Source organism: Conger conger, chromosome 9 (assembly GCF_963514075.1).
Source record: "Conger conger chromosome 9, fConCon1.1, whole genome shotgun sequence".
Taxonomy (NCBI): domain Eukaryota; kingdom Metazoa; phylum Chordata; class Actinopteri; order Anguilliformes; family Congridae; genus Conger; species Conger conger.
The window spans coordinates 21,919,551-21,946,732 of record NC_083768.1 but is presented as its reverse complement, the minus strand read 5'-3'; the positions used below and the strand labels follow the sequence as shown (position 1 = coordinate 21,946,732).

General features: G+C 45.2%; 1 protein-coding gene across 1 annotated transcript in view; it reads left to right on the top strand.

The window, feature by feature from the left end:
- csmd2 (CUB and Sushi multiple domains 2) overlaps positions 1-27,182 on the top strand; it is a 278,599-nt gene that overhangs the window by 179,014 nt on the left and 72,403 nt on the right. Inside the window, 13 exon segments of the mRNA XM_061255941.1 lie at positions 727-914; positions 2,215-2,403; positions 2,709-2,825; positions 3,316-3,531; positions 3,941-4,129; positions 5,407-5,576; positions 6,199-6,355; positions 6,728-6,919; positions 9,369-9,495; positions 19,783-19,985; positions 21,892-22,083; positions 25,030-25,168; positions 25,758-25,945. Of these exon segments, the coding sequence (XP_061111925.1) occupies positions 727-914; positions 2,215-2,403; positions 2,709-2,825; positions 3,316-3,531; positions 3,941-4,129; positions 5,407-5,576; positions 6,199-6,355; positions 6,728-6,919; positions 9,369-9,495; positions 19,783-19,985; positions 21,892-22,083; positions 25,030-25,168; positions 25,758-25,945 (2,267 nt within the window).

Sequence of the window (27,182 nt, the reverse complement as noted above, 5' to 3'; positions counted from 1 at the left end):
CAGCAGTACTAAAAGTAATGTACCGTAGCCTGCTTTGATGACTATATTTGCCCGTTTTTGTGCATGTGCACTAGTAAAATTAGAGGAACCCAGAGACAGACACTTTTTTTTCCCCATGTGACATGGTGTGCTCTCTGTAAAACTTGTGTTACAGAGAATACTCTCTCTCTCTCTCTCTCTCTCTCTCTCTCTCTCTCACTCTATCTCTATCTATCACTCTCTCTCTCAACATAAAAAATAGATAGAGCAGAAGTGCTTGTTGCTCTTCGATTTTATGGAACATCAATAAAACATTGCCTTCTGCTCCATTTAATTTGCTTTATTCTGAACAGGCAACAGTTTATTCGGTGCTTTGGTGGTAATACATAATGAACAGACCTGTGCTCAGAGGAAGACGACTGATATGCATATGCGTACCTTCTTTACGCTATATGTGATTATCCAGCATGGCAAATGTTGAAGGTTTTCTGAACATGCACATGAGCATTTTGCTTAAATGAGTCCAATACGGATCCCTGAGAGTAAAATGTACTCTTATCTGAGTTGATTTAACCTTTACCTACGGTTTCTGCACTAAACAACCAATGAAACCGAGCTTACCATCAAGTTATGTTACGCTAGTCATGTTGAGCGTTGCCTACATAATTTAAGCTTAACAGATGAGGTTGTATGTGAAGGGCACTTTGCTGTACAGTCCTGTTAACCCCGGCCGTGTTTGTTCTTCAGGTTCCGGACGGAGGTGAACTACGATATTTTGGAGGTGCGCGATGGGCGATTCCCCTCGTCCCCCCTGATTGGCAGCTACCAGGGCACCCAGGTGCCGCAGTTCCTCATCAGCACCTCCAACTTCCTGTACCTGCTTTTCTCCACCGACAAGAGCCAGTCCGACATCGGCTTCCGCATACGCTATGAGAGTACGCATCCCTCGCAGCTATCAACCTATGACTAACCATTTAAAAAAACTCAAACATAGCTATTCATTATGAGAGTGAAAAATAAAACCATAAAACCGTATTATATACTGGTTCCACAGGCAAACATTCACCATCTGCTATGATAGAAATTTTATTAGCACTGAGTAAAAGATTCAAGAGATATTTTTAGGTAACAGCTGATGTTTTTATACAGGTGATGAATTGCTAAACTGTTATATTTATTTTATAATTCAGTTGCAGTACCTTTGGCATGACACTCATTAAGGAAGTGTCCAGTCCAGTCGTTTTAACTGCTTTGTGTCTTTTTGTAAGAATCACGTTTGTTGATTGTTGATTCTTCTAAGCGGTTGACTCCTTGCCAGAGTCTTCCCAGAGGTCAGTCTCTCCAGATAGACTGGCAATTAATGATGACGTCTGGTAGTAGTGTGATTTCAGCATTCTTGCCTTCAGGCACTCTATGCTAGCTAACAGGTGGGGCACACAGAATGAAAGGTTCCCATGAATCTTCAAATAATGCCACCATCCCCGTGTTCGCTGTCCGTAACGTTCACATTTCAAACGTTGTTCAAACATTCGTTTGTTCACACGAGAGCTCTTTCTTCATCTATCATTATTGAAGCCCTGCAATTATCAACACTATTATTTTTAGAAGTGCATATTCTGTTTCAGCTATTACAACTCCTACTGTGAAAAAAACCAAGGCAATATCAAGCACGAAAGAAGAATATATTAATGAATTTGTATTCAAAGCAATCATCATCAGTCCATCACTCTACGCCTTGATTTAAATCGGCAAATCTGCAATTATAAAATAATAGAAGATTGATTGTATTGTATAATCCAAGGCCCACTCATCTTCTTCTTTATTCTTCTACAATAGAAAAGAGCCAAATAAATGCCCTCTTTACTGAATCTGCATGATACTACGAGAGTCGCGTGCCGTAACGCGAATAAAGCTTTTCCCAATGAAAATTCACATCCCAGCTTTTACTCAATTATTCAGTAGTACCACTACTTGCGGATGTCTGCCTGTGTGTTACGTTAAAATTGATTTCAGTTTTTAGTGTGAAAGAACACTTTCGCCTTCTTTCCTCCCTGCGTCTAATGCTGAAAAACCGAGCACATACCTCACGGCTAAGCACTTTGTGCAGGGTGTTAAAAAAATAAAATGCGATTGCAATTAGAGCATTAGCCCTTTGCTAGGGTATTTTACAGGGATGATAGTTTTTGTAAGTGCAGAATGTAATGCTTGCAAATTTCCCTGGGTCCAATTCTACAGCAGTGCAGCTGCAGTCGGATCACTGTGTCGACCCCGGCATCCCTGTGAATGGCCAGCGGCACGGCAACGACTTCTACGTGGGCGCCCTTGTGACGTTCAGCTGCGACTCGGGGTACACCCTGAGCGACCACGAGCCCCTCGAGTGTGAGCCCAACTTCCAGTGGAGCCGACCTCTCCCCAGCTGCGACGGTACAATCCCTTTCTTCTCCCGAGACACTTTCCAAACTTAACTGGGCTTTACTGTCTGAACGGTCTCTTTCAGTTATACATTGCCCCCCCTTGTATTGTGTACTTTATTGAAAGGTCCAATTGATTCCCTCTCCTTTTTTCATCATATAAGTCATTTTTGTTGATATGTTTACCTCCTTCAGTCAGGGTTCATCTTGTAAAGTCGGTTTTAGTACATCGTCAAAGGCGCAACTAGTGTGAGGCTAAGCAGGGTGTTTATGGGTGGGTTTATGGCCACTTATGGGTTTGCCTGTCCCGTTCCACAGCTCTCTGTGGTGGATACATCCAAGGAAACACAGGGACCATCCTTTCCCCCGGGTTCCCCGACTTCTACCCCCACAATCTCAACTGCACTTGGGTAATCGAGACTTCACACGGAAAAGGTGAGCACAGAGCGAGCACCAGGGAACTGGCAGCATCCCAAGGCAGACCACCAGGAATTGATTGGTCTGATATTCAGATTTTTGTGTGTACGTCCCTTTCTTCATTCTCTCTCTCTCTCTCTCGTCAGTGTGTGTACTGTGTGTACTGACAGTTGTTTTGTATTTTTTGTTCTGGTGCAGTGATCCTCACTCCTGGTCCTGAAGAGCCGCAGGGTATGCTGGCTTTTGTTGTTACTCAGCACTTAATTGATCAATTAAAGCAGTTAATTACACCGGTAACTCACCTCACCTGGTTTCTTGGGTCTAAATCGGTTGCTGATATTAAGGCGAAAACAAAAACCAGCACGCCCTGCAGCTCTCCACGACCAGGAGTGAAGGCCACTGTAGCGAATGGTGAATAGTGCAGTGAATCGACGATGATGTTTTAATGAAGGTGAATCGAAGCCATCTCTCTCAGACACTCCCTTCGTTTTGTCCTTGTCTCCGTCAGGTGTGCAGTTCACCTTCCACACCTTCCACCTGGAGAGCCCTCACGACCACCTGCTGGTGACGGAGAACGGGAGCTTCTCCGCACCGCTGTGGAGGCTGACCGGTTCCACCCTGCCCCCACCGCTCAGCGCTGGCCTCTTCGGCAACTTCACCGCCCAGATCCGCTTCCTCTCCGACTTCTCCGTCTCCTACGAGGGCTTCAACATCACCTTCTCTGGTGAGGCGCCATGACCCTCCTCCTCCTCCTCCTCTTTTCAGAGGATTGTAGGCTGAAAACACACCGTTCGTTACGAGCACTTTACGTTTCAGGCCTAAAGTGTTGTCAAAATGTCTGCTGTTTATGAATAATGAAGACCTGCATCTCGACCCACTGCGCATACAGACTACATACGTATGCTGTTTGTGTATGTGTGTGCATGTGTGTGCATGCGTGTGTGTGGGTGGATATGCGTGTGTGTATGTGTCTGTAAAATTGAAAATGACCAATAACTCCGAGAATCTCATTTAAGTTTCTCTCTCTGATCTTTCCCTCTGATCTCCCTGCCCATCTTTTGCTCTGTTTGTTCTTTTTCTCTCTGATTTTCTTTCTCTCTCCCTCCCCCCTCTCTCTCCCCCTCCCTCCGCAGAGTATGATTTGGAGCCCTGTGAGGACCCGGGCGTGCCCCCGTTCAGCACGCGTAAGGGCCTGCAGTACGGTGTGGGGGACACGCTCATCTTCTCCTGCTTCCCCGGGTATCGGCTGGAGGGGCCGCCCAGGGTCACCTGTCTGGGGGGCCGGCGGCGGGTGTGGAGCTCCCCTCTGCCAAGGTGTGTGGGTAGGTGGTCACGTGCTTTCATTTCGCTTGGTCAATATTTTACTTTAACCCCTTCCCCCTCCCCCCCCCCCCTTCTGCTGTGCCCTCAAGGTAAAGTGATACGCCATATCTACCCAATACAATTAATAAGGTAACAGATCGTTTTATTATTGAATAAATAAATACAAATATTATTGATTGAATTGATATAACATGTTATATTAGCGTTTCATTTTAACTTACATTAATGTTATTGAGTAAATAGGGGTGTCATTTTTACAGTTAATTCACTAAAATTAACAAACTCTAGTGCGTGTGCTATTCTACAAGCATTTCTCTTATCTCTTAGGCATATACAGAATGATGTGCAAATATGACACTAGAAGTGCTGGAGACATAGCCCACATAGCCTGTCCTCAATAATAATAACTCAGCTGCCAGATTTCTTCAACATATTCGGCAGGGGAATTGCTTGTGGCTGCAGACTTAGAAAGTCATTTGTTATGTGTATGATTCTGGCATTCTAACAGATGCAAGTAATTAAGTTTTTTTTTCTTTCCTGCATATTTGCTTGGTTTTTTTTCTGTTTTCTGAAATGGGTCAGGCGATTTATGAAGTAACAGGAATTTCAATGTTTTCAATCAAAAATTAGTAGAGATATTTATATATATTATTTTTGTAATTGTCTTTGCTTTTCTTGGTGTTAATCAAGAACATGTAAATTAGTAATGACATGACAGAGACAGGTTATACATAGGAATAGGCAAACCATGAAAAGATGTTCGATAATGTTATTATTAAGATGATTTATTTATTTAATTATGCATTGCTTAGCTTTAAATAGCTCGTTTCCATGGCACATAGAATATGCAAAATGAAACAGATTAAAAAAAACATGAATACATAAAAATAATGTCTCTAAAAGAACACTAGCCTGCCTTGAGGGCTCCAAGCAGACTGAAGCACAAACCTGGGTTCAAATAGTATTTGTTCTGGATTCAAATACTTCAAATATTCTGTGCTCTATTGATCTTGCCTGGTGCATTTGAGCCTGCAAGGAGGAGCAGATGGACGAGGTTTACACTTTCTGGATCATTTAATTTGTCTCAATACGCCAGGCAAGCTTAGTCAAATGCAGAAAAGTATTTAAATCCAAAACAAATACTTCTTGTACCCAGGTCTGAGCCCCGCGCATCCCTGCGTCCTGCATATCTGTGTACGTGAGCACGTGCATGTACGCGCGGAACAAACGTGTCTCAGTCTCACGATAACGCGTCCCTCTGGTTCCCTCTCCACAGCCGAGTGTGGTTCCTCTGTGACTGGCACCCAGGGGGTCCTTCTCTCGCCCAACTACCCGGCCTTCTACAGCAACAACCACGAGTGCATCTACTCCATCCAGACCCAGCCGGGCAAGGGCATCCAGCTGCGGGCCCGAGACTTCCACCTGGAGGATGACGACGTGCTCAAGGTGAGCACGAGGGGAAGCTTCCGCAGCCTGCGTATTGTACTGCGGGAGTCCACCAGGGCAGGGCTCCACTACGATCTTCAGCCTTTTTACTGTCAAGTAAATTGGCGGGGATGCGCAGTAGTAATACATTACATTACATTATTGGCATTTGGCAGACGCTCTTATCCAGAGCGACGTACAGTTGATTAGACTAAGCAGGAGACAGTCCTCCCCTGGAGCAATGCAGGGTTAAGGGCCTTGCTCAAGGGCCCGACGGCTGTGCGGATCTTATTGTGGCTACACCAGGATTAGAACCACTGACCTTGCGTGTCCCAGTCATTTACCTTAACTACTACGCTACAGGCTGCCCAGGGTAGTAGTTAAGGTAAATGACTGTAGGTAAATCAAGGTAAATCAATAGGGTGGCACTGCATGGGCCCCTGGGAATAACACTTTTCAGGAAACATTGAATAGGTCAGAAATGTCATGCTGAAAAGAAAGTTCTGACCGTGTGTTTGAACATGCACCTGTGAATGGATAATAATTACATAAATTGTTCTGTGTGAGTAATGTTCTGTGTGTGTGTGTGTGTGTGTGTGTGTGTGTGTGTGTGTGTGTGTGTTTGTGTGTGTGTGTGCTGAAGGTGTTTGACGGCAACAGTAACCGCGCCCGTCAGCTAGGCAGCTTCACAGGCACGGAGCTGCTGGATACCACTCTGAACAGCACGTCCAGCTCCCTGTGGCTGGAGTTCATCAGCAACGCGGACAACACCAGCAAAGGCTTTGAGCTGCACTTCACCAGTGAGTCTGAGACCCCTCGTAGGGTGGGACTGTTTACTGTTTAACTGTGCTATTAAAGACTTCATTGCTGCATTACAGAAATGCAATTGGTTTGGAGTCACATTGGAGTATGGTGTATTGGAACCTATAAAATGAGTGCAACCCCTGCCTTCTGGTCCTCTTGGTTGGCTCACTTGCACCAGGCAAGGTCCAAAATCTAAAACAATTACATCCAGTATTTGACCCAGTCTGCTCCATTATGTAGATATGGTACCGTTTCACACCCATCGCATCTCATATACTTTAGGCCTGTATGTATGGCCACAGCTGCTGCCATCAATGAGGATCCTGTTGTCTGGTCCTCTGTGTTCATTGGCCAACCCCTCTCTGCAGGCTTCGAGCTGGTGAAGTGCGAGGACCCTGGAGTGCCCCAGTTCGGCTACAAGAAGGAGGACAAGGGCCACTTCGCGGGGAGCGTGGTGTCGTACAGCTGTAACCCGGGATACACTCTGAAGGGAAGCGAAGTGTTGACCTGCCTGAGGGGCGAGAGGCGGACCTGGGACAGCCCGCTCCCCCTCTGCGTGGGTAAGATTTGTCCAGGCTCCCCCACCCACCCCGTGAGAGAAAACACCATCGCTTTCAGTTCATGGTGTTTGCATAGACAAAAGCGGTCAGGTGGCGGTCTTCACTTTGTGAATTTGCTCATGCCACAAAGTCAACACCACGTTCTGGGATTATCCGCCCACTCCAGGAGTGACCTCGTACCGATTCACCTGAACCGCCCGGCAAACACACCCCAGCCACGTGTGACAAAACACCGCTCGTAAAAGAGGCTCCCTTTCGAAGCGAGGGGTTTCGAGGCTCGCCTTCTCCCCACAGAGGCTGATTAAAGCGGTTTTATACTTGGTGTTACATCTCACCAGCCTATCCCCCAATTGCATTTGTCAGTCCATTCTATCTTCTTGCATTTCACATATTCCAGCAAGTTCTAGCCAATTTTAGCAACCTGTAACTCATTTTAGTATCACTGCCGAGTGAAGGGCGAGTTTGAAAGGTTGAGAGCAATTTCTTTCCCTCCTGCGACTCTTTAACAATGGCAGCCCAGCCTCCCTGTGCAGACCCCCTCCCTCCCTCCCTTCTCTCCCTCCTGGGTGTAGCCGGGAGAGACTGAAAACCTTAATGTAGTTTCATGACTTTTGGAGCAGGTCATCACTGCAGTCCAGGAAGATGGGTTTGTTTCATAGTGATTTATCACCCCGGTGTCTGCAGTGTGGGGACCTTCATCTGATAGAGGTTGGGAAAAAAGGTTGGGAAAAAAAGAGAAAATAACCAAAAAATAGTGGGGAAAAAGATTAATTTGATCGCAACTAAACTGGACACTTGATATATGCTTTCATTTTTCTTTTCTTTTTTCTCTCACTTTTTTTTGAAGAGCCCTTGCATTTTATTACAGTTGAGTTTGCATGCTTTTTTTTATCTGTCTGTCCCCTTTTTTTCATTTGAAAAGAATAATGATCTGAGCGAAACACCGACGATTACTGCCATCCTCCTGTATGATATATAATACACAAGAGGGTATGGCACCGGGAGAAATGTGTAAACACATTCAAGGTGTTGTCAAGCATTAGGCGTGTGGTGACAGCTTCTTTTAGGTGCATTTGATATTAGGTAGGCCTCTGTCATCAAATAGGGAAACGCATTCACCTCAATTTACAATTATAAAGCGCTGCTACAAAGCAGGACTTTGATGGTGGCACAGCAGGGCTTCATATCCTGACTTAACACAGTAATGGAGTCCCCCCCCCCCCACCTTTCCTGTTAGCACGGAACTTCATTCAGAAGGTCACATGACTCGCAATGATTACACCTTCTAGAAACTGTCTTAATGACAGGGCATGTTTGTGATTACCTGGTACACGTCACTCTGTCAGCAGTCCCTCATTTTATTCTCCCATCTGATCCCCCTCCATTTTAGTCCTCCTTCTTCGTTGAATACAAGTGATGTGCTGCCTCTTAATGGTGTCTGTCAGATGGCAGCTATTGTGGTTGCACCTGCGTTTTGTTAAATCAGCTTTTGTTTAGTGCCATTTTAGTACGGCGGTAAAGCAACTGGGTTTCCAACCCGAGCTGAAAGAGCAATTATCAGAACGCTGCCATTGTATCCTTTAGTGTGGTTCTCTATGTAAGAGCATCTGTTAAGTGATTCTGTTGTGATATAATATACCTTTATTTATGTTTCCTTTACTTATGATAATGTACTAGTGACATATTACTATTGAATATACTGCTGAGTTGACATAAATTGCATTTTACAAGGTCGTCACTTTTCTAGTTGACTGCCAGAACTGTTGACCTTGAGTCTATCAGTAGCCTGTTAAGGCATTACCCCTTCATGCATGTCCGTGTGTGTTTGTGTGTTCAGGTGTGTGTGTGAACGCATGCATGTGTGGGTGCATAAAATGACTCGTATTTGGTCGGTGACCTCAGGGACACTCAAACGAATTCACTGCTTACTGAGCTGTGAAACTAGAACTGTCACATTCACGGCCCCAAACATGGTGACAAAACAAGTGATTTGTAGCGCAGAGCCTGACATGAGTGTGATCCCAGCAGAAGGATGGATCCCCGTACACTGAATCCCCATACCCTCAATATTTATGGGGGGGGGGGGGGGGGGGGGGCTGCACTGTGTTGCTGGATATCTCTTTCCATATCCATGGTCACCATTATTCACAATCAGAGTTGTGCTTTATTGGTGTTATTTAAAGCTCAGCGGTAAAATGGGCTGGTGTTGCGCATGGCACTATTGCAGGTAGTAACATTCCCGTTATAAAAATATGTTGAATGTATCCATGGGTGTTGCATCCTTAGTCACCTTCTCATCCTGAATCTCTATCTGTGTAAATAGATTATAGTTGAGTAATTGTATCTCCCACTGTGTACATGAACAGTGTGCTTATTAAGTTAGCCTATTTACTCAGGTTGTAAGAATACTGTCATTAAAATGTGCACCGCTGTGTCTGACTCTCCATAGCTGAGTGCGGAGGTGTGATCAAGGACGAGCTCAGTGGGCGAATACTTTCACCTGGCTACCCGGCCCCCTACGATCACAACCTGCACTGCATGTGGACCATCGAGGCAGCCTCCGGAAGCACCATCGGGTGAGTGGCACTGCAGTGAGGGAGAGCTTTACACCTCTATTCAATCTAACTGCCATAAGAGAGGACTTTAGACCTCGATTCAATCTAACTGCCATAAGAGAGGACTTTAGACCTCGATTCAATCTAACTGCCATAAGAGAGGACTTTAGACCTCTATTCAATCTAACTGCCATAAGGGGGGACTTTACACCTCTATTCAATCTAACTGCCATAAGAGAGGACTTTACACCTCTATTCAATCTAACTGCCATAAGGGAGGACTTTAGCCCCTATTCAATCTGACTGCCATAAGGGAGGACTTGAGAACCCCTATTCAATCTGACTGCTATACGGAAGGACTTTAGACCCCTATTAAATCTAACTGCCATAAGAGAGGACTTTAGACCCCTATTCAATCTAACTGCCAATCATTTGTTTTCCTGGACGTAATGCTTATTAGTATTTTAAATTCTCATTGAAACAAAAAAATATTTGTTGGTAAAATGGAACATCTCTTGGTTGGCTCACTTGTACCTGGCAAGGTCCAAAATCTGTGTTGCTGGATTTTTTCTGCAACTTTAGAGACTAAAGAAAATCAACAATCAGTATTTCTTTGGTTTTTCAATAAAAAATTATAGAAAGACATTGTTTTGTCAAGATGGAGACATTAAAAGCTTGTGATGGTTTACGTTCATTCTACTGAGAGTGAGTATCTTATTATTACATCGTGATATATCTAATTGGATGTTTGTGTGGAAAAACAAGAATAGTTCATTCTTCTACCGTATGAAAAATAAGAATCCATGATAAAATAAGTGAGAACTGACATTGTTTTTTCGCCCAAGGTATATGATTGTAGTGAGTTATATCATTTTTATTGTTTTCATACCAAAGAATTCTGCATTTCATTACATCAATATTTTATACTTTTGACATTCGATACTTGAACATTCACATTTTCAACAATACTATCATACCCCTAATTTACAACCCCCCAGCTCCTCCTACCCTGGTTTTATGACGTGCGTTTTAGTGTTTGTTGTACCTTCAAATGTTGATGGGAGATTAATGTGTCAGGATATGTGTTGTGCCATCACACTAAAGATCCGGCAGTCAGAGAAGTCTCGCCTTTCACCAACGTCAGCGAAACGCATAAACAGAGCCGAACCTCCGGAACCTTCCGGATGGTATCTCTAACACATCGTCTTTGGTGTGTCACTGACTGACCTTTTCCTGCCGTCTACTCCCCACCCACTCCCCATTTCCCAAACAACAAAAGGACACCCGTCATTGCTAATTCACACTCCAATCTGCGCCTCATCTATTTCATCTCGCCAGAATGGTGTGGTGTATGGTTTAAATATTGTTCCTCATCTGCGATTTTACTGCCATTCATCCATTTCCATTTCAGAATTTACTCACACTTTCATTGCATTCATTATTTCTGTTTTATGGGCACAGTGATTAAGGTTCTACTTTTATTTGCTATTAAAAAACACAGTAGGAGAAAAAAAGATTACCAGACACTGCCACTGACAGATAATATGAAAAAAGAAAGTGACTGTAGTATTGTCATCTAATTATTACTTGAGAGGATAGCACTTTTCTGTTTTCTTCTGCGCCTCTCTTTCCTTAGGCTGTAAATAACTACCTCTAGTAGTTTTATTAGTGTTCAGCATTGCTTCAGATAGCATATAGTATGTGCCCATTGAAGTGCTATCTCTCACACATCCCTCCGAGCTCGGCTGGAGAAACCATTCAGCAATGAAAGCCAGAGTTATTTAGGATGTCAAAAAACCCAGAGGTATCGATAATAGGACATTATCACCAACACACTTTACTCCAGGCTCTTGTTAGCCCACTGGAAAAAATCGAAGTAAACAGCTATGCTGGAATGAGTAGGGGATACACTGAACTTTTTTATTTTCTTTTTTTTCATGTTGGAGGATTTGAGCAGAAGTCTGTGTAATTGGTGCCAGGAAGTCAAGAGTTAGCCTGGCGGTTTATGAAAATGAGTGTGTCGCTATGGTGATGACGGATTTTATCTTCTTTGCAAAGAGAGGTAGAAGTAAATGCTGGAGGGACAAGTGAGTGAGTGAGTGAGTGAGTGAGTGAGTGAGTGAGTGAGTGAGTGAGTGAGTGAGTGAGTGAGTGAGTGAGTGAGTGAGTGAGTGAGTGAGTGAGTGAGTGAGTGAGTGAGTGAGTGAGTGAGTGAGTGAGTGAGTGAGTGAGTGAGTGAGAGAGAGAGAGAAATGAGTGAAATGAAAGGAATGAAAAGGAAGGGAGAAATAAAATCAGGAGGAGGGAATAACAGTTGAGCATTATTGTTGAGAAGTACTGTCTCTCGAGATTCAGTATTTTTAATGCTATTTTGTAATGGTACTAAGAGCTTAGGAATTGAAAGTGAAAAAATAAGATGGTGGTCATGTTTATTTAGCAGTCTATATATCTATCTATCTATCTGTCTATCAATCTATCAATCAATCAACAGTATATATATATATAAATATATATCTACAGTATCTATCTATATATATCTACAGTAGCCTATCTATCTATATATCTATCTATAGTATCTATCTATCTGATGTTGATATGACTGCCTCCATTTCAGTGTGCAGAGCAGCAGAATGGGTCAGGTGTGGAATGACTGTTGAACTAACGGTTCGCAGATCTTTACATCTGCTGCTATATCATGTAGGAAATGGATGGTGCAGCACATAATTAGCCTTGCTATTATTCTATGTAGAACATGAATGAGGTCGGGGGTAGCCGTGTAGGCCACACACTGAACACAGAACCCTGTACAGCCAAGCAGACAGATCTACAATAAATACATTGTCAGCAAATGGATATACTAGACTATGCCAACCCTACACTCTTAAAAAAACTGTTCTGAAAGGGTTCTTTTGCTCGATTCCATAGGGGAACCCAATTTTAGATCTTAGTGGAGCCCTCTGCCATAGGTGTTAAACTCAAAGACAAAGAACTATTTCTGTAGATAGGGCCCCTCGAAGGAATCTCGGGGTTCCTATTGGAAGCATTTTATAGCCTGCCAGGGTATAGCCTGCTCTGGGAGGAGAATTTAGCATGGGCCAGTACAGTGCAGTAACAGGAAATGAGAGTCCATTGATGTGGATGCATGCTGGGAACTGTGTAGGCAGCTTGCGTAGCTGAAACACGCATCTCCCAGTTTCTGTCACGGAGAGAGAGACTCCCACAAAAACCATGTTTTTAAATTAGAAATTAAATTGCTTCTGCATACAAATGATTGAGAAAAGGCGGAGCTCAAATCTGAGACCAAACCCACCGTGGTACTTCTGAAATCACATCCGCTGAAGTGGATAAACAGGGGATGATTTTCAGTAGCCCCTCCACATCTCTTTGGAGATGCTCGAGCCTGTTCGTTTGCAGTCAGCTATGCAGCGAAGCTTCGCTGTGCTGGGAGAAGAGAGGGAACAGGTGCCAGGAATAATATAAGACAATGACAGGAAACGAAGGAGTGGGAATGAAGTGCAGAGGCGTAGAGATATGACTCGGAGTGTGGAGGAAAGGTTAGAGGAGAGGGGGGAGGCAGAGGTTTGGGCCATCTGTGTTTCCACCTCTCCTCTTTGGTGAATGAGAGTAATTATCTTGAGGGGATCATCAATTTGGAGCAGGTGTTTGGGGTGGGGGGGGGGGGGTGTGTTGATAATGAGGAGGGAGGTTAAGAGTGGTTCTTGCATCACGGATAGAAGTTAATTAAAATTTGCTCAATCTCTCTTTCTTTCGTTCCCCATCTCTCTTTCTCTCTCTGTCTCTTGTTTCTCTTATTCTCTCTCTATCATTATCTCTGCAATGTAAGGTATATACTGTAAATATACTCTATATGTTCCTATATATCCCATCTTTTCCTGATCAATTATTAACTATCGTTTGGAATGCATTAGACTGGGAGGCATGGGGCTTCCCCCACTGATGCGCTGAAGCTGATGACCCAGAGAGAGAGAGAGAGAGAGAGAGATAGACTAGAGAGAGAGAGAAATGGAGAGTGAGAGAGAGAGGGAGATAGGCAAGAGAGAGAGCTGGAGAGAGGGAGAGATGCTAGAGAGAGAGCTGGAGAGAGAGGGAGAGCTGGAGAGAGAGGCTGAGTGAAAGAGAGAGAGAGAGGGAGAGAGAGAGCTAGATATAGATAGAGAGAGAGGGAGAGAGGCTGGAGTGAGAGAGAGAGAGAGAGAGAGGGGGGGAGAGAGAGCTAGAGATAGAATGAGAGAGAGGGAGAGAGGCTGGATTGTGCCAGCATGGGCGAGGTCCTCCCATGACTGCGGCAGTGCTGGGCTGGGGGACAGCACCGGGCTCTGGGGACAACACATAAGCAGGGGCTCTGACTCCGGTCCCTCAGGGAAGCTCTGGCATTTTGAGGCAAGATTTAGAAGCGATACTCATGGGACAGATTCTGGAAGTGCGCACAATTCACACTGGTGCTCGGTACAGAAGATTGTGGGCATTTGAGGGGGGACAGTATTACATCACATTACAGTTATTTAGCTGACACTTTTAGCAGTTGATTAGAGTTAGCTGTGGACGGTCCCGTTGGGGTCCTTGCTCAAGGGCCCAACAGCTGCAAGGATCTTATCATGGCTACACCGCAGCTTCAACCACCATCCTTCCAGGTCCCAGTCATGTGCCTTAGCCACTAGGCTACAGGCTGCCCCATAGCATGGGCCCATGGAGGACAGGTTTGGTTACTTGTGGCAGGGACAGGATCAGGAAACAGCTCAGCCTCAGTTTGTTTTGGGACAGGGGTACGGGGAGGGAGGGGTTCGGCAGCACGCAGCAGGATCCTGGAGCGTTTGCGGCTCATCCGGCTTTGATCTCCGACATCTGCACCTCCGATCTGCTCGCGCGCGGCGGAGGTGATAATTACCTTCAACAGGCACTTCACATCTCACACCCTCCAGTCTTTTCAAGAGCTCTGGATTAGCTATCCCATAAGCCCCTGCCCGAGCCGGCTTTGAGCGGCCGAACGGAGGCTCGGCGGAGAGACCCGTCTACCGCGGGGGCCCGCGAGTCTGGCCTTGGCGTTTGTTTGCGTGCCTGGAGGTGCTGGCTGGCTCCGCAGAGTCCTGCAGTACCGCAGGGAGGCAGGTTCTTCTGTAAGTGCGCCTTTTGGATGGGAGATAACAGCGGGGTGGCAGCGGCAAAGCGCACTTGCTGCTGATTGATCTGTATAAAAATACACAAGAATAAACAGCTTTGATGCGGGGAGCTCGAGTCGAGCTATTGGCAAACTGAATAGAAGGGGCCGGGAGGATGGCAGCGAGATTCATCTCGGAGGCGCTCGCAACCAGTATGCACACGCACACAGAACAGTAATACTGTCTCTCTCTCTCTCTCTCTCTCTCTCTCTCTCTCTCTCTCTCTCTCTGTCTGAAACATACACTCACACACAGCATGGTGATACTGTATGCTCTCTCTCTCTCTCCCTCTCTCTCTCTCTCTCTCTCTCTCTCTCTCTCTCTTTCTCTCTCTCTGAGTCTCAAACATACTCACACACAGCACGGTGATATTGTATGCTCTCTCTCTGCCTCTCTGTCTCAAACATACACACACACAGCCCAGTGATATGCTCTCTCTCTCTCATTCACTCTCTTTGTCTCAAACATACGCACACACACACGCACATACACGCATAGCACAGTGATATGCTCTCTCTCTGGCTCAAATACTACACACATACACACACAGCACTGTGATATGCTCTCTCTCCTTGTCTCTCTCTCTCTCTCTCTCTCTCTCTCACACAGGCACACATACATATGCGTACATGCACACACAGTACAGTAATATACTCTCTCTTTCTCTTTGTCGCACACATGTAAACACTGCACAGTGATATCTTCTCTCTCTCTCCCTCACACACACACACACATGCGTACACACGCATGCACACACGTGTACGCCAGCGTCTTGCTGCCCTTGTCCTCCCCTGTAGCCCCCAGGGGAGCACTTTGCTCTGAAAGCCAGTCTCAGGAATTGATGAGTCGCGCAGATCGCGTGTATGGATTTACTGAGGAGGGAGAGCAGATCTGCTGAATAAGGCCACGAGGAGCTCTTTATAAAAAGCAATCTTGAAACAAAGTGTATTAAGATGACTATCAATAACGGAGGGTGCACCATGGCCAATGGAGGAATAGGCCTCCAACATGCTTTTTGTCCCTTTTCACTTTCTGTACTGTTGCCAAATGTCGGACCACTCAAAGGTATTGGGTCCACAAAATTAATCATAATTGAACAATTATGAAAAAAATATAGGGAGGGCTTTAGGTAAATATGTGATGTCACTCGTTATGCAGATTAAGATAGAATGACCAACTGACAACATTTTTAGTAAGTAGTAGTAAAAAAAAGAAATAAATATATTTATTTATTGATTTAGTGAATGTGTTTATTTAATCTATTTGAGGATTGAGTCTCATTGCAGCAATCACACATCCATTAATGATCACTCTGAATGAGTGAGACCAACTTGGCACAGCCTATCAGGAGGCGGATAGAGAGTACCAGACTCGCCAGTGTGTGTGCGGGCGGGTGTGTTCCCCCAGTTTTCATTCCTTTTTCCCTCTACTTTCTGCTCGGTGTCTGAGTCATCTCATGCCAGAGAGGCTCCTGGGGGACTACGGTAGAACAGGTTGTCCGCACACGCACACACATGTTTCATTTTGATATGGTGCGATTCCAGCTCTGCGCGACTCAGCCCCTGCATCACTCAGATCTGCTGTAATTCCGTGTACATGCAATTACAGCCACAGCAAATCCCTGTCTGTTTAATTGAATCCTAGATTAGGATTCCATCCTGGTGTCTCTTTCATCCCCTCTCTCTGTCCCTTCCCTACTGTATCCCTGTCTCGCTGCCTGTTAAATTGAGCGCAGCAGTACCTGTGTCATCTGTGTAACTCTGCCGGTGCAAACCGGCCCGTGTGGTTGCATATCCTTTCCTGTGTTAAAGCAGGTCCGAGTTTTGCATTATTTGGCTCCAGGAGAGGCTCCTCCGGGCCTGATTGGTCAGTGCTTGGTTGCTGTGGCAGTGTTCAGTCGCCGTGGCTGCGGTGAATTTGCTCGCTGTTTCACACAAGGCTAGTCCTGCGGTGACAGCTGGTCACTTTGACACCAGTGCTGAGCTACAGTCAGGGAGATACGGCTTACAGGGAAGTGCCATGGTTTTAGCGAGGATTAGTCAACCTCTGTTCCCTGCTCACTCAATTTCTCCCTCTCATCTCCCTTATTTCACCTCATTTGAAAAAATAATTTGGAGTCTTTGTTCGTGAAAATAGTGGCACTAATGATGACAATGTGACTATTGTATTCCGAGTGATATCAGTTCGCTCTTTTCCAATCTCTCTCTCACTCTCACTCTCATTCTCTCTCTCTCTTTCTCTTTCTCTTTTCTCTCTTCGTTTCATGTGCTCTTGTCCCTCTTTCATTTCCTCTGGGAGATCTTTATTTGTCGTGTGCTCTAAGTGTGCTGTAAGATGTGAATGTGAGAGGAGGAGTCTGACGTTTGATCTGTCATTCTCCTTTCTGGCCGACCGAGGCCCGGAGAACGAGCAAAGAGCCAATCAAGCGCCACAAAGCTGATTCCTCGGTTCGCTCGCCCGCTTTCGTTTAAAATGCAAATCTGACAGCCCCCACACCCACGAGCCGTCCCTCACACCCCCCCCGGCAGCCACGGAGAGGGAGGAACTGCGGGGGAAACGCAGAGGGAAGAAGAAAGGAAGCCTGTCAAATGAAAGGACAAAACACGGGGATTAGCGTGCGGCGACAGGCTCCGATCCGGAGCTACACGCCGGAGGTCCGACCCGGTCCCTCGAGGGAGGTCCACGGACTCCGCCAAAGCTAACTCACGTGCGCAGGCTACTATCCCAGGAAACCAGGGAACGGAAGAAGCCAGCGGCCCCCGCACCTGCTACACGGAAAGCTCTGTCCTCCGTCTGAAGGTAGCTGAGTCAGCAGCCCAGCAGGATGTCGCTGACAGTACCCCGGGGGGCACAACAGCGCAGTCGCAGCAGTAGCAGTGAAATTACAGCCATAAGCGGGGGTTTCAATTCCGTGGCGGCGGCCATCTTGGATAAATAAGAGTGACATATGCATCTGCTGAGCTTTTGCACTGCGGCGAGCGCCCGTCCGTCTGTGCTATCGCTCATTCACTTAGCTCCCCGCTCAGACCGCTGTGCCAATGTTTACGCCTAAATCTGTGCTAGCGTGCTGAAAGTGTACATATCAGTTCGCTAGACGTCCCTTCGGGTGTGTCGGGAGAACGTCCCCCGGATTAACGTTGTATGTTTGGGTAGCCGAGCTTAGCATCAGACCCACTGTGCAGGGCCCATCTGAATGGCTCTTTCTGTCATCGGTAAATGCTGCTCTCTCTATCTCTCTCTTTCCCTCTTGCTTTCTCATTTGTTTTCTCTGTCACTCTTGCTCTCTCTCTGCCACTCTCTCTCTCTCTCCCTCTCTCTCTCTCGGAGTGAATCCAGCTAATATAGGACTGGTAAACAACAAAGGCAGAGCGGTCAAATAATTGCTGCGTTTATTGGATTTGCAATAAGGCTTCAGCCCAGGAATGATTAATCTGGTTTACAGCCACAGGATTAAGGGAGTTGGGGCTGTGCTATCGAGGAGGAGGGAGAGGCAGGGCCGCTCTTTAATGCATAAGCCGCTTTAGTCGCTGTCTGCCGCGTGCCGTACCGCCTCCCTCTCCTTCTCACGGGTCCCCTGTACCCCTGGCCTTGCTCTTTCAGGGAACATCCACTGAGGGAGGCTCAGGGCTTAAGCTTTTACAGTAGCAGGGGAAATGCAGCAAGGGAAAAGCATATCTCCAATACCTCCTCCTCCGCTCAGAGTTCCCCATGGGCCACCTTTCAGCCCAAAATCAATTTGTGTGAATGGAGGAGACTATGATTGATGAACGCGGCGCATGCCTGACTATGGTCTAGCGCTGGAATCATACACAATCATGGACACCGTTTCACCGCCATTTGTCAAAGGAGTATCAGAAAATATAAAAGTCATAGGATTTAGTTTTAGTTTAGTTTTATTCTTGTGTGCAAAATAGTCCTCGTGGTCACAGACAGAGCTGTGCATTCCTATCCAATTCCAGCCCAGTCACAGAGGGAGCTGTGAGATAAGCTGTACATTCCTTTGCACTGTTGGGAGCGCATAGATCCAAATTCAGTATTGTGGCCCTACCCTCTGTGCAGGGTTCTTGTTGGGGCTTTTATTTTGAATTAGCTTGCTCTGTCACGGCAGCCCTGGCAACAGAGTGATGATGAGGCTGATCAGAAGTTGGCACCATAGTGAAAATAATACAGAGAGCCCAAACTAGGCTGTGAGATAGACAGTGACCCAGGAGGTATCTGTACCCATTCTCTCCAAACCAGGCAAGGACAGCAAGAGAGCTCTTCAGGAATGCCAGCGGAGCTCAGAAAATAGTGTCCGTTTCATTTACCAGCAACCAGGAGCTGCTACGCCAAGGCAATTAAAGGTGCTGGAGGTGTTTACCGGGCACGGTTAAGAGCACTTGCGGTAATTAACGTGCAGGGTTAATTGACACCGCGCCGGGGAGAGAGCCAGTCACCGGATCCAGCTGCCGCTACGCAGAACGTGCCCGCGCGTAGCCAGACCTCCCCCCGGGCTGCTCCAACTCCACACCTCTCCTCCAGACTCTTCAGCGGGCCGCGGGCGTAAAGTGGCACTCCATCGCCGGGGCCCTCGACGGCCCCCCGTGCGAAACGCGCGGCCAACAACCGGGCTCCGGGATCAGCGAGCAGAGGCTACGCAGATAAAAACAAACTGCGCTTTTTACAGCGGTGTCTGCCCTCGGGTTTCTGTTTGCGCTCTGGCTGATAACGCGCATGCGGTCGTTGTGTCCTCAGTGAGGTCAGACGCCCAAGTGCTCTTCAGAATACTCTACTTTTATTTCTTTTTTTTTTCAAGTACGTCGCTTTTTCGGCTGAAATGCGAGCACACTGTTTATTTCCCTGTCTGCCGCAGATATTATTAGCTCCTAAAGCATAAACACGGTGAAGCAGACCATCTTCAGAACGGTTGAGGGGGAAAAAACGGAATTAGTGGCTGAGAGATGGATGATTAAACTGAACTAAGCTTTCTGTAATGATAATTCAATGCCTGTGTACGGACTTCTGGACTCTCTACTCCCCTGGTTTAACCTGTTGATTGGCTTAATGGGCTTCATGTGGTTTATCTCTCCGAGTGCGACATCATGGCGTCTGTGTAACGTGTCACGCGCTGCGGCCTCTGTGCTCCTGGCAGGCTGCACTTCCTGGTCTTCCACACGGAGGAGGTGCATGATGTGCTGCGCATTTGGGACGGGCCCCAGGAGGGAGGGGTCCTCCTGCGGGAGCTGAGTGGCTCCATCCTGCCCCCGGACACCCACAGCACCTTCAACTCCATCAGCATGCAGTTCACCACCGACTTCTTCACCAGCAAGCAGGGCTTCGCCATACAGTTCTCAGGTAAATGTGTGTGTGTGCATGCATGCGTGCCTGTGTGTCTTCTTGAGTGTTTGTTTGTGTGTGTGTGTGTGTGTGTGTGCTTGCGTGTGTATGTGTGTGAATTTGTTTGCGTGTGCACATATGTGGGTGTGCATATATGTGTGTTTGGGTGTGTGTGTGTGCGTGCAGGTGTGGGTGCTTGTGTGCACGTGTGCTGCCCCGTGTATGTAGGTATGTGTGTGTGCATGTGAGCTGCTGTGTGTATGTGTGTATGAGCGCACGCTCTCAGAGCAGAACCGCAGCTGCTCCTGCCTCAGCTGCAGAGCCCCTCCGCTCTCTCAGCTCGTGCTGATAGTAACAATGGCCTCCCCCTCACCAGCCGAGCGCGAGGAGAACACGCCATTAGCACAAACCTGTTGGGTGGAGGTGCCAGGAGCGCTCTCTCCTGTCTGCGCGTAACTACGGCAACAGCATCAACCTTCTCCCTTCCTGATCAGTGATCTATTCATAGAGTCTGTTCTAAATTCAAGTGCCGCGTTTCAAAAAGCCCCGCTTTTGTGTGCCGAGAGCGACGGGGATGAACGGGGCTTTCGCAGAGGTGCAAAGGTATTTCTGTACAGCAGCCTCAGCCACGCCGCATCCTTCCGCCAGCCCCCCACACACCCCCGCACACTCCCCCCCACCACGCCCCACCCCCCCCCCCACCCCAAATCCCCGGACTGTGCTGCTTGACAGAAGCTGTCAGCTCAGTATCTCACCAGACGCCGAAAACCTTAGACCTGAATAATTCCGCAGCTGGGATCCCAAGCTCTGAAATCAGGGACCCCTGAAAGCCCTATCCATCCTCAGCGCTGACTGTGATCCTCCCAAACCAGTGCGTGAACGAGCGTGCGCCTTCGGTGGGGGTGCGTGTACTCGCTCCCTCTCCCCCCTCGTCATGCATGCGGGCTTTGATTTCTGCTCTCTCATTTTGGGTTCAGCATCTTTCCCTCACAATAGATTTTTTTTCCTTCCCGGATCCAAGGCGGGGTGGTGCAATTTGGGATGCGCTTTTCTGTGCTTTTCAGTCACTGCCGGAGCAATGCCGGGGAGCGGCTTTGCGTGGGCTTCCTTTTTGGGGGGGAAGGGGGCTGTCGAGTCGCGATTCGCTTTTCAAATTGAGGCTCGGGGGCACCGCTTTGGTTGTTGTCGTATCGTCCCAGATGCACCATTCGTTAAAATGAACAGTTTTAAATTGCTTCAACAAAGCACAAAGCCAAACAAAAGTAGCAAATCATGCACCCAAGCACTTTGCAGTAAATACCATCTGGAATTAATCAAGCAAGGTATTTTTATAACAAACTTGCCAGTTGCCAATTACAGTATACGGTATATTTTATATTGGAGAAAGCAGCTTGGAAATGAGCAATGATGTCAGTGTGATTGCTTCCTTTAATGAGAATCAAAGCCAGCATAAGGTACAACTGATACGGTAAAATTTGTATTTATGTTTAAACTTTTCGACACAGTTCTGAAATACTGATTACAATGCTTGTTCTATTGCTGTAGTCGCCTCTGTCAATTCGCTGATCGCATGAGAATGACTGGAATTCATACCTAGTGGGCCAAAGGTTTACTGTAGTGCAGAAAATCAGGGGGTTTAGGATTTAGTTCCAGACCATGGTCTTTGTCATTATATTGAATCCTGGCCCCCAAGAGGTGAATTATAACATTACTTTGTCGCAGCATTACTTTTTTGTGTATGAATAGCTAATACGTCTTTTTTTGGAGTTCAAAAAATTAAACATAATCCTAAGTGAGGTTCAAGATTTGGCATTTGTGTTGGCCAAGGTTTAGTCATGTATGTTTCTTGGGTTTCTACACTATTGTGTTGTGCCTAGGCCTTCTGTTATTTTTGATGTTTATTTATGTGTATTTTTCACCGTAGTTTCCACTGCTACTTCCTGTAATGACCCGGGCACACCCACCAATGGGACGCGCAGTGGAGACAGCAAGGAGCCCGGCGACCGTGTGGTGTTCCAGTGTGATCCCGGATACGTCCTACAGGGGGCCACCAAGATCACCTGCACTGAAATCAGCAGCCGCTTCTTCTGGCAGCCTGACCCACCTACCTGTATAGGTAAAACCTTGATTGTCCAATACTGTAGCACCTTAGTACTGGTCCTGGAATTCACCTGATACACACAATGGCAGGGGTGACGGTCTGGGTTGGCTATGCTTTGTAACTGGAAGCATGCACTTGTTGGCTTTTCAGCATTAGAATTCTATTATACTTTGTCACAATTATAATTTATTGTTTCTATTATTAATTTTTTTTTTCATTTGGACTTTGATGTAATGTTTGTTTGCAATCATTGTGATGAATTCATCATCCGTGACTGACTTTGATATGCTCAAGTGTGCGACTGTAGCATAAGTACTACCTCACCTCATTAGTCAGAGATGATTGGGCACAGTTGATGAGTTAGTAATATGTTATATTCAATAACGTTTAAAATTGAGTTTGTCAAGCAGCCATTTTCATTGTAAGGCACTGTTACAGGGCTGGATACGTACTCTATACAGAGTCAGCACACACACGCATACAAATATATTGGGACAGTGACACAATTTTTGTTGTTTTTGCTCTGTATTTCAACACACTGGATTTGAAATGAGGCAATGGATAATGTGCTAAAATGCAGATTGTCAGCTTTAATTTGAGGGTATTTGTTCTGTGTTGGAATTACTTGAGCGATATCACATGAGAGGGGGTGCAGTTATGCTGATAGACACTCCAGCACAACCTCAAGTGAGACTTCTATACAACAGTTCTATAATGACGGCTTGGAACCAGAGGGGTAGAAGTGGAATTTTATTAAACCAATTATGGTTTGGAAAGGGACTTAAAATCCAGGAAGTCCTTTCATGTACCTGGTATGGGTCATTTGTTCCTGCCATTCTCTTGCTGAACAAAAACAGTTCCTTAGGTCTGTAATTGCCAGGCAACGATACAAACACATGCAAAGACTAGTTAGTCGGCTCACTAGCTTACTCACAAATCTAGCCCCCATGTAACATGACTGAGATAGCATCAGTGCTGGTTGTTGTACATTGAACTGTGCATTTCCATTGATTGTACAGTTGTTAAAGGAGGAGACCAGGGCAAGTGTGATTGAAACTCCAGATAAGCTTCTTGGCTTTGACTGGCTTGACTCACTTCAGCTTGTTAGGATGTTGCTGAATCTCTTCCCAGACTTTAGTGTTGGCACGGAAACCACAGGCATAGGAGGAGTCGGCTCAGTAACATAATCGCTGTGCAAATATTCTTCAGTTGTCATCGGATGGAAGAGATCGAGCGTGCTGCTATCAAATGTATCCACTGTGTGGAAGTTGAAATGTAGTAAATGAAGTAACCTTTTCTTTTGATTCCGGTGACACAGCAATCTAATGTAACCAAAGTTAAAGGCAAATCACAACGCACAGTTGGAACTAACTGTATAAAGCACTTTTAGAGAAAAAAGAGCCAATATGACAAATTGTGCCACTGTCCAATACAATTTAAATTGAACTATATACAGTGCATTCGGATGCTTATAATCACATTCTGTAGTTTGCTTTGGAAAACGCATACTCATTTACATGCTAATTATTTAAGACCTAAAGATTCACAGTACAAACATACAAAACGTATTCATATATTTAGAAATAAATAAATAAATTGTAATATTCCAAAACATTAACGTTAAATAATTCATTTCGATGTGCATTGACATTAATAGTAAAATAGGTTGTGTTGCATACAATAGATCATAAGATTAAAAAAACTAAGCTTTATGAATAAATAAAGCCATGAATAAATGTTTGACTAATTTTTTTACATAAACACTCATCTTTGTAATTAATCTAATATGGTAATACCTTCTATTAAATGACAATATTTATTTCTAACACATTTTTAGTGCTCTGTTTAAATAAATACAACATTTACAAGGAAGTCTGTTTATATAAAGTAGATGCTTTTGCATCATGAATGTTCAGTTTTAATCTTTAAATGGCAGTAATTAACAACAATAATTGTTAATTGTTGATAATTACAAACATTGCTGTAATTAGCCAGCTTGTTTAAGGGGAGGACCAATTTATTAATTTGAGACTTAGCTGGAACAGAAACAAGATGTTGGAGATCCCAGTGGCAGGTGTGAAAATGCTTGCATTCATGGTGTGTGTCTCTCTCTCTCTCTCTCTCTCTCTCTGTCTCTCTACTTCTCTCGCTCTGTCTTTATGTCTATGCCCCTCTCTCGCTCTACCTCTCTCACTCTCTCGCTCTGTCTTTATGTCTCTGCCTCTCTCTTTCTCTCTCTGTTTCTCTCTCCCTATATCTCTATATCTATATCTGTGCCTCTCTATCTCTCCGCCTCTCTCGCTCTTTTTATATCTGCCTCTCTCTTGCTCTCTCTCTCTGTCTCGACCCTTCTTTCTTCTTCTGTATATCGCTTTGGCTCCATCTCCCTGCGTTCCTCCATTCGCTTTTCTTGCTTTTTCTTGGGTTTTCAATTTTCAAAAGGGCCTTTTTTTGTTTGGAGTGAAGTACTCTGAGGAAAATAAACACCTTTCTTCACTGGTAAATTTCATTTTTGGTCAGGGAAAAATGTGCCATTTTTTAGGACCCATAAGGCTCAGGACTCAGGAAGGTGTTACAGAGTACAGAACAGTGATTATTTCCTGCACTAGATTATTTCCTGCACTAAGCTGGAGTTAGCGTTTTATAAAATCAGACTTTGACATCAGATGGTCAATTGAGGAAGGGGTAGTGGGAATAACATGCTGAAGAAATGATTAGTGTATTTCCTTGCTAAGGTTAAGCTGAGCAGTGTTTTTGGGTTGTATCCATGTCATTTTCAGATGTAGTTTTCTGTCTGATTGTTCTTCTTGTCGGGTTTTTCTGGTTTGAGGTTTTTGTTTTTTGGTTGACTGGACAACATAACTTGGTGTGACCATAGTGTGATTCCACACTATGTCCTTTGTGCGATGTGTAGTTGATTAAAAACATTTGTAACGTCTCTCTCTCTGTCTCCCTCTCTAGCACCGTGTGGTGGAAACCTGACAGGACCCAACGGGCTGATCCTCTCCCCAGAATACCCGGAGCCCTACCCCCACGGCCGCGAGTGCGACTGGACTGTCACTGTGACGCCCGACTACGTCATCGCACTCAACTTCAATCAGTAAGATTCCCCGGAAGAGCACTCCACCATCTCCTACGGTCTCCTTCCCGTGTACTGGTTCTATACACTTATTCTTGGTGTATAGACACAACATTCAGTGCATTGTGTAAACAGTGCAGACCAGGACACTGAAGTGTCTTTCTTAGCTGGTTGTGTTGCGGGGGCAGCTGACAGACAGGCGTTTAGTCATTGAGCAGGTACTTTCGTCCAGAGTGACTTACACAAGTGCGTAAAGCACACACTGTGGATGGTTAGGACAGTGCTGTTGTGATGTCATCGAGGTTACAGCCGATGATAGGAGAAAGTAGCAGAAGGTAAACATCTGTGTATGTGTTGAGCAGTGTGCTTTTAGCACCTTGCTTGAGTGCAGCAAAGCCCCTCGAGATTTGAACCTATAACCTGAGCTCAGATCTCTATTAATTACCTGAGCAGAAAAACCACAAAAGCTGGCAAAGCCATTTTCATTACTTTCAGTATTATGAAACAAAGTTTTATCATATATTATTCGAAAAGCTCAAAACAAACATTTTATGAGGCGGTGAGAAAAAGTTTGGCATGGTTCTGGAGCACCTGGTGTTCTTCCTTCCAGGTTCAGCCTTGAGCCCAGCTATGACTTCCTGCACATCTACGACGGGCCAGACTCCCTCAGCCCACTTCTTGGAAGCTATTATGGCACGGACGTCCCAGACCGGATTGAGAGCAGCTCCAACACCCTGTTCCTGGCCTTTCGCAGCGACGCTTCCCTCAGCAGCAATGGCTTTGTCCTACAGTACACAGGTAGTGCTCCCCCTGCTGGACTGGGGGTCGTCTAACACCGTTTTTGTTTATTTATCTAGTCTCTAGCTTCCTCGGCCCATGTAACCTTAATTTATTATGAATGTTTCTTCCTTTAATTTCTCCTCAGTGTTAAGTACCACAGTGTAAAGGGGCAGTCTCATCTTGACTGAGCTCATTTAGGAGTTAATTTTAATTTGTTAATGTTGGGATTAGCAGCACCACAGCGATGGTGTTCTGTTGATGATGTGCACAGAAGCAGACCAAGCCTCTGATGGGCAATTGCATTATTGACTGGGCAAACATTTGTGTTTATTCACTTGATCTGCATATTTATGTTTTAAGTGGCCATAATTAGGTGACAAGGGGGAAGAGAGGTTTTAAGCCTGGCTTGCTCTCCCTCCCTGTTTGTAGTGTGTTGTGCCTCAGAGCAGTTATCGACCCATGCCATTTCTTCCTGCTCGGTATAAAAGACATATGAAAATGAGGTCATACACTGGTGCTATGTCAGATCAATACGTTTCTGTCATGCTAAATGCTTCGAGTGAATTAAAAGAAAAATCCCATTTGTATACCTATGGCCTCGGTCATCAGCTGTGTTGAGCTATGCCTTGTTGTCCTTTATTATTGACACATTACCATCATTATGTGAGAATTGTTTGTTGTTCGGGTACTTATACAGAGTTATAATGTGCAATACTAATAGGACACCATATCTTAAATATGAATCTATAAATTGCAAATAGTGCAAAGCAATATTGAATTTCACGAAGCATTGAAATGAATAGTAAAATGGGTTGTGCTGAATGCAATAGATCATACGATTTTTTTAAAAATTTCAATTAATCCATGAATAAATGTTTGAATAATTTCTTTAGGATAAACAACTCATATCTTTATAATGAATCTCATATGGTAATGCATTCTATCTTACAATATTTATTTTTAGCAGTTTCCAACTGCTCTGTTAAATAAATATTTATAAGGAAACAAGTCTCCTATAAAGTAGATAATTTTGCATCATGAATGTTCGGTTTTAAATCTTTAAATGGCAGTAATTAATGTCATTTTACAATAGTTTTTGACAGTTATTTCTTGTACTTATACAGAGCAATGTTCAATACGAAGATGACATTATATCTTAAATACCTAGTGCAGGACATGTACAACAACCACAATATAATATAGATATAAACATATAAAAGTACCAACACTGCTCCTAAAGCTTATCCTAAAGAGT